The sequence below is a fragment of the Orycteropus afer genome, unplaced genomic scaffold (assembly GCF_000298275.1).
Source record: "Orycteropus afer afer isolate SDZICR_OR568_19922 unplaced genomic scaffold, OryAfe1.0 scaffold00075, whole genome shotgun sequence".
NCBI lineage: Eukaryota > Metazoa > Chordata > Mammalia > Tubulidentata > Orycteropodidae > Orycteropus > Orycteropus afer.
Genome location: NW_006921662.1, coordinates 8,045,300 through 8,052,697, shown reverse-complemented (window position 1 = coordinate 8,052,697; position 7,398 = coordinate 8,045,300). Strand labels below are relative to the sequence as shown.

At 48.9% G+C, this 7,398-nt stretch overlaps 1 protein-coding gene across 1 annotated transcript in view; it reads right to left on the bottom strand.

Annotated features, from left to right (window-relative positions):
• IGFN1 (immunoglobulin like and fibronectin type III domain containing 1) overlaps window positions 1-7,398 on the bottom strand; it is a 45,676-nt gene that overhangs the window by 16,652 nt on the left and 21,626 nt on the right. The window contains exons 14-18 of the mRNA XM_007941184.1: window positions 6,714-6,855; window positions 6,021-6,320; window positions 5,187-5,486; window positions 4,318-4,491; window positions 3,081-3,209 (exon numbers count right to left, since the gene is read on the bottom strand). Of these exons, the coding sequence (XP_007939375.1) occupies window positions 3,081-3,209; window positions 4,318-4,491; window positions 5,187-5,486; window positions 6,021-6,320; window positions 6,714-6,855 (1,045 nt within the window). The remainder of the gene's footprint in view (window positions 1-3,080; window positions 3,210-4,317; window positions 4,492-5,186; window positions 5,487-6,020; window positions 6,321-6,713; window positions 6,856-7,398) is intronic.

Sequence of the window (7,398 nt, the reverse complement as noted above, 5' to 3'; positions counted from 1 at the left end):
GGTCTAAGTGTTCATCTTATACACCTGTCTATTGTTTGGCTGGAAGCCACAGGAGTGAGTTCAATTCTAGGCCTGAAGGGTGATTGGGGGCCACAGTCTTGGGGGTCCATAGGGTTTTTAAGGCTGTGACCATTCAGAATCAGATAGCCAAATCTTTCTTCCACCTCTGAGTGGGTTCAAATTGCTAAACTTTTGACTACTAGCTGAATGCTTTATATTTATGCCACCCAAGGACTTCACTTCCTCCACCTACCCTTTCCTAGTTCCTGAAAATTGGTACTGTAGTTGATGACCTCTTAGACTCCAAGATCCTTGAAGACTAGAAATCTGTATCTTTGTATTCTGAACTCTAAGCTCCTGGCCTAGACTCTTTTGGGGCACTTGGTCCAGACTTTTTATTCTTTACCTTTCAAATGGGAACAGTACTATCACAAGCCCTACCTCCCCATGGGGATTCTGGAATAAGTAAAAGGCACAATGCCTACTTAAGGGCTTTGTAAACTACACAGCAGTCTAGGACTCTAGTTCTCAAACTTTGCTGCGTGCTGGAATCATCTGGGAAGCCATTAAAAATGGTAGTGTCTAGATTCCACCCCAGAGATCTGGATTTAATTGTTCTGGGAGTGCAGCCTAGATGTTAGGATCTTTAACAGCTCCGCAAGTGTTTCTAAAAATGCAACTAAGTTTAAGAACCCCTGATCTAGGGCAGTGCTTCTCAAACTATCACACTTTCAAGACTGAATTATTTTCTGCTCTGAATTTTTTGTTGAAATCATGTTTTCAGTAATGGAAGGCATTTGGGGTTAAATGAAAAAAAAAATTTTGAAGTAATTTTGATACAGTTGTTGTTGTTGTTATGTACCATTGAGTCAGACCCAACTCACAGTGACACCTCCTTGGGTTTCCAAGGCAGTATTACTACGGAAGTACATTGCCCAACCTTCCTTCAAGGAGTGGCTGGTGGGTTTGAAGTGCCAGCCTTCTGGTTAGCAGTCAAGTGCCTTAGGAACTACACTACCAGAGCTTCCTTGATACAGTCAGTGGGACACATATGTCCTGAGGAGTCTCTGGTCCTGGGGTTGGTGGGATGAGGTCTGTTTTTGCAGATTCATGATGTTATACAGGCCCCCAATAGATGGCAGCATGCACTGAAAGTGGGGTAGAAGCTTCTCACTTAAATCTCAGAGGTAGAAAATGTAGGTGGGCACTATATGTCGCATGGGTTACAAAAGGGTTAATCTGTAAAAAGATCTCCTAGGGATTTTCTTAAGAGTTTTGATTCAGTGAAGCTGGAGTGAGGCTGGAGATCCTGCATCTCTAACAAGCTCCTGGGGGTCTAGGGAAGTGCAGTTATTGGTGTAGCTACTTTTTGTTAGTTGATGTTGAGTTGATTCCAACTCATAGCAATCCCCTGTGTACAACTATGCTCCAGAGGTTTTAAAGGCTCTGACTTTTCAGAAGCTAATTGCCAGGCTTGTCTCTTGAGGCAACTCTGACTACTACTGGGAACAGACTACCCTATCTGTCTCTCCATTCCTAACACTGTTGAAAGAGAGATTAACAATAAAGTAGGAGAGGTTTGGTCCATTTGAAAGGAACAAGATGACCAGCCCAGCCTTCCTGCCCTGTCTCTTCATTCTGCTCCCTGCCCTTTCTAGGGCTAAACCTTAGATGCTGCCTGAACAATTAAAATTATAGAATGTTCTGTTCTTGTTGGGTTCATTCAAACACCCTGAACATCTTCATTATGCCCAGCCCTGAGGGGAACAAAGATGCTCTCCAGGTCTTCACCACTTCACCGTTCCAGCAGGTGCCAGGAACATGTTGCTCTCTTGATGACTAGTCACTGGCAGGATCTTAAGGGGATGAGGTATAGAGAGCAATGTATTCCAAGCCGTATGGCTGGAGTGCTAGAGTGGAGCTGGTAATAGGTGCTTTGTTAAAAAAAAAAAAAAAGGTGGTCTCTAATCAAGTTCAGGAAATTTGAATTGAACAAAGGAACAAAGTTAGACAGATTTCTTTATGGCAGGATTTGGACATATCTTAGGTTATAAACCAAACATATCTTTGAACACAGATCTTATTTGTTGTTATTGTTCTCAGAATATCTGTTGCCATCTCTTGGTACATGAATGTTCCTAAGATCACAGGTAAGAAAATGCTGTTCTGGACCTAAAGGTTCTTGAGGGCAGAGACCAGATTCATACACCTGGTTCCTGGCCTGAGTACCTAGTAGATTATGAATGTTTACCGGCTAGAGAATTGATGAGTGAGGTTCTTTGTGGCCCTCAGGAATGACAACACCTGTCTGAAATGAGGGGGTGATTATAAGGCTGGGAGAGGTGGGCCAGCTTGAGGACTGACCTGCCCAGGGGCCGAAGAGAAAGTGACAGTGATCTTGGGAAGGAGATATTTTAATGCCTAATTCCTATCTCTGGGCCTGTTTGGCCTCAATTTGAGAGCTTATACCCTTCCCTGTGGATCCCTAGTGGTAGAATGGTTAAGTGCTTGGCTTTGAACAAAAGATTGGTGGTTTGAAGCCATCAGCTGCTCCGCAGGAGAAAGATGTAGCAGTCAGCTTCTATAAAAGATAGCAGCCTTGGAAACCCTGTGGGGCAGTTCCACTCTGTCCTGTAAGGTCACTATGAGTTGGAATCAACTCAACAGCAATGGATTTGGAAGGCCTTCTTATAGAACCTATATGGCTCAAGTGATTTACAATCAGCTGCTAACCAAAAGGTTGATAGTTTGAATTCATGCAGCATCTCTGCAAAAGAAAAGACCAGGCAAACTGCTTCCATAGAGATTACAGCCAGGAAAACCTTATGGAAGGTTCTATTCTGTAAAACACGGGAGTGTTGAAAGTCAACTTGATGACAGCCAAGAAAAATACAGCGATCCCACTCTGGACCCCTGAGATATGTTTAGCCTCAGAGGCCCTTTGAGGCTTATTTTCCAGCATTCCTGACCATTTCCTTGGGCACTGCCATGACCTGTGGCCTTTTGTTCTATTCCACCTGGCTCTAGAGCTATCCCATGCTTACCACCCCACCCCCATCTTGGGATGGTGTTCCACTTACTCATGGGGTCTCGAGCAAAGATGGCATCTGATGGGGGCCCAGGCTCTCCAGGACCAGAGGGAGCCACGGCCGTGACCCGGAACTCGTACTGACAGCCCTGCCGCACGTCCACCACTGTCCACTTCCTCTCTGTGAACATCGCACCCCACATGAGTCCCACCTTGATGGGACCAGGCCACGGAGAGATAGCTCAGTGTCTCCACATTCTGGAGAAGACCAAGCCTGGGGCCCAAACACCTCCCTCCTCCCCATGCAGTCAGCCAAGTGTGACTCAGTTCTCTCAGCACTGCTCAGGGTGTCAGGAGCCTGAGTCCCTGTCAGATTCTGCCACTAACTTGCTGGGTAGCACTGAGCAAGTGCCTTAACCTCTCTGATTCTCTCTGCCTCAAAGAGTTGTTGTCATAAGTAAATAAAATGGAACCACTAAGTAGTGAGGTTGAATGCACCTTGATATGCCTTTAGTTCACCTCCCTCTTTCCAGAGATGAGGAGGCTGAGGTCCTGAGAGGGTTCAGCTCCTGAGCATCATGGCCATGATTAGAAGCTAGGCCTCCTGGCAGCCTGTTCAGCACTCTTTCCACTGCAAACCTGGGCCTGCGCAGCCTGCCTGCAGCTGTATAGACTCTGAAGAGTGTAAAGATCCAGGGCATAAAGCAAAGGGTTGTCTACCCTGCACTTGGGCTTTTCCAAGTTCTTTTTGATATCAGAAAGCAGTTAGTTTCTTAGGAAACTACTCGATGGAGTAGGGGACACTTCTCTCCATTTCATAGATGAGAAAACTGAGATCTAGAGAAGTCAGTGAGCCACCCAAGATCAAGGGCTGAACTCAGAGCTCCACCTCTGGCATCCAGTTGGAACTTTTTACATTAAACCAAGGTTTTTTAACCTCAGCACTATTGAATATTTTTGGCTAGTTAATCCTTATTTTGGGAGTGAAAGTACTGTCCTGTGTATTGTAGTGGGTTTAGTAGTATCCCTGGCCTCTTCACCCTAGATGCTAATAGCATGCTGACCACCTTCTGCCCACCACACCCCATCTGTGACAAGCAAAAATACATCTAGACATTGCCAAATGTCCCCTAGGGGCAAAACTACTCTAGGTGGTCCTCACTCTAGGTGAGGACCACTGCATTAAGCCAGTGTGGCATGATAAACCAAAGGACCCTAAAGCCAAGAGCAGGTCTAATGAAACTTTGGAGGCATGACAGAGCACAGTGAGGCCATTCAGGTCTGCTCACCAGGCACGGGATGGTCATTTACTGTAGTCCAGATGTTGCTCCCCTTCCTGCGCTTCTCAATCAGGTAGCCCAGAAGGTGGGCACTGCCAGGGCCCCGAGGCGCTGTCCACGTCAGTGTGATGCCTTTGCTGGAGGCTGACAGGATGGCTGGGGTAGAAGGGGGCCCTGGGAGAGCTAGGGGCAGAGAGGGCCTGGTTAGCCAGAGGCAGGGGAAGTAAGTGGTCAGGGAGGTCCTAAGGAGGGAGCATCTAAGGGCAGGAATGTCAGGGAGCTGAGCCAGCCTGCTCTAGGACACTATTTTGGCAGTTGAGGGGCAGGAATGACAGGAACAAAGAAGGGACTACGTCCTGAGTCTAGAGCTACCCCCTCAGAGTCCAGAGTCCCCTGAAAGGACGTTTCAGGCTGGGAGTGTCTGATGGAGGAGCCTGCTAGTCCCTGTCCAGGGTCTTGAGAGAATGGGCTCCCCCTGCCCATTTCCCACCCCTGAGAGCCATAGCTGGGAGAAAGCCAGATGCCATGGAGTCCATTCAAACTCATGATGAAATAGATCACTAGGCCTGTCTTCCAAGGAGCATCTGAATGACTTCAAACCACTAACCTTCTGGTTAGCATCAGAGCACATTAACCGATGGCCCCACCCAGAGACTACCATAGCTGGGAGAAGATTCGGAAATCTTGCTTTCTAATCTGGCTTCCAGATCCCAAATGAAACTGAAGTAAGGAGACTCCACATTGTTCTAGAAGGATCTCAAGACCCCCAGCACTGGTTGGTGTCCCTCAGCCTCTGGGGCAGACCTGCCAGTCATCTGAGCACGGGGTGGGGGATCCCACAAGGGTTGCCCAACCCCAGTCCCAGCCTGTCCTCTCACCCTCAGGAGCCACGAGCACCTCCTCAGACTGCAAGGCTTCCCCAGTCCCCTCAGAGGTCACAGCCTGCACGCGGAAGGTGTACTTCTTGCCCTGCTCCACATGGGTGTCAGTGAAGGTGGTGCTGTCTGCCGGGGCCTCGCCCACCTTCAGCCAAGTGCTCCTGCCAGCCTGCTGCCTCTCCACCAAGTAGTGCTGCACAGCTCGACCCCCGTCGTCCTGTGGGGGCCGCCAGCGGAGGCAGACACCAGTCCCATGGCCATCCTGCACCTCCAGGGGGCCCTGTGGGGGCTTGGGCTTGTCTGGTGATCCAGGGGAGGAGCAGGAAGAGAAGGAGGGTCAGATAAGCAGCTATGGGGCAAACTGCCCAGAAGGCCTTGGTTATAACTCAGAGGTCCACTGAAACAACCAGGCATTCCCTGGTCTCCACCCCCCAACACACACATATACACCTAGGGCTGTGACATGGAACCAGCTCCCAAGCCCAGCCACACCATTCAGTGGTCGGTATGGACACCTGCCCAGCCCTCTGGACCTGGCAGTCCTACCTTGCAACATCTCTTGAGGCTGAGGACCACTATCCCACCCCAGCTCCTTCCCTAGGCCTCAGGGTATTTGTGCTCAGAGAAGTACAGCCAGTTCCTCCTTCCGGGAGGGGTCCAGGCCTTTACTTATCTAAACTGCTTCATCCTAACCAGTATGAGGAGGGGAGGCTGTAGACAGATTTGTGTCTTAAGCAGCATTCAAATGAAGATCAGAGCCTGGGCCTGCCCCATGGCAGGAAGGGTCTGGAACCCTGGGGACCTTCAGGCTGGGGAGGAGGCTGGGGCTGGCACCTATGACTTGCAGGGTGAGCTCGGCCTGCACAGAGCCTCCCTCGCTCCTCAGTGTCACGCTGTATTGGCCATTGTCTTTCCTGCTGGCATTGGGGATGCACAGCCGGGTGAAGTCATCCCCCAGGGCCACATGGGTCCCCCTGCTGCTGTTATCCAACATCTCAGCACCATCCTTCCTCCAGGCAGCTTGAACTGGGAGGCGGCTTTTGAAAGGGATCTTCACTGACACCAACTTCCCAGCCTTGACCACCATTGGCTCTCTCAGCTTCTCTGTCATGTTTGGAGCAATGGTAGGGGGTTCTAGAGATAAAACAGAGCAAGAAAGTCGAAGAAGATTTGGGTATGGGTATGGGTCACCTTAAGCGTGGGGAAAGAAAGACCCAGAGAAAGAAGCTTGGGGTAAGAGTAGGGAACACCTGACCCCACCTCCTGAGGATGAACAAGAGGAATGGGCTTCATCTGCAGCAAGAGGGACCAGGGTTAGACTTCACCGAGGACTTCCTGACAAGGAAGGCAATTACATGCTGGAATAGGGAAGGTGTGAGTTGGCTTTTTAAATTCACAGAGGTTTTTCTCAGACTGGAGATAAGATTAGCCATTGGCTATAGACTAGCAACAAATTCAGGTGGTTAGGAGAACATATAGCTTGGTGCAAAGAAATGGTGAGCAGGGATAGGCAGGGCTGGGCCTCACCCTGGACAGTTAGGGTGGCCTCGCTCTGCTGGTTTCCCACTACAAAAGTGTATTTTCCGGCCTGGGTCCCCTGCACATGGGCGATGAGAAGTCTGTGCACAAGACCATCTTGCTCAAAGATGACTCCATCCTGGGCAGTGAGCTGAAGACAAGGGCCACAGCAAGAAAAAGTCATTCCAACCTCCATCTTGCTCCCAGCCCAACTTTTCCAATGCAATTGCTGGAATCATAATAACAACTGCATGAACTCATGGCAAGCCCACATGTTTCAGAGACGTGCTCTATAGGGTTTTCGGTGACTATAATCTTACGTAAGTAGATCACCAGGATTTTCTTCTGCAGCACTGCTGGGTGAATTTGAACCATCAACCTTTTGGTTAGTAGCTAAGAGTAAACTGTTTGTGCCACTCAGGGACCTTTCTCCATGGATTTAATAGTGTCTCCCAAAACTATGTATCAACTTGGTTAGGACATGATTCTCAGTGGTTGACAGTTATGTAATAACGATTATATGTAATAACGATATAATCGTTCCCCATGATGTGATCTGGTATAATCATTCTCCTTTTGTGATACGTTGTAAATCCTGACCTCTCTGTGTTAATTAGGTAGCAGTAGTGGATGCAACACCTCTACTGAGATCAGAGCCCTGATCCTATATAAGGAGAGTTTCCCTGGGGTGTGG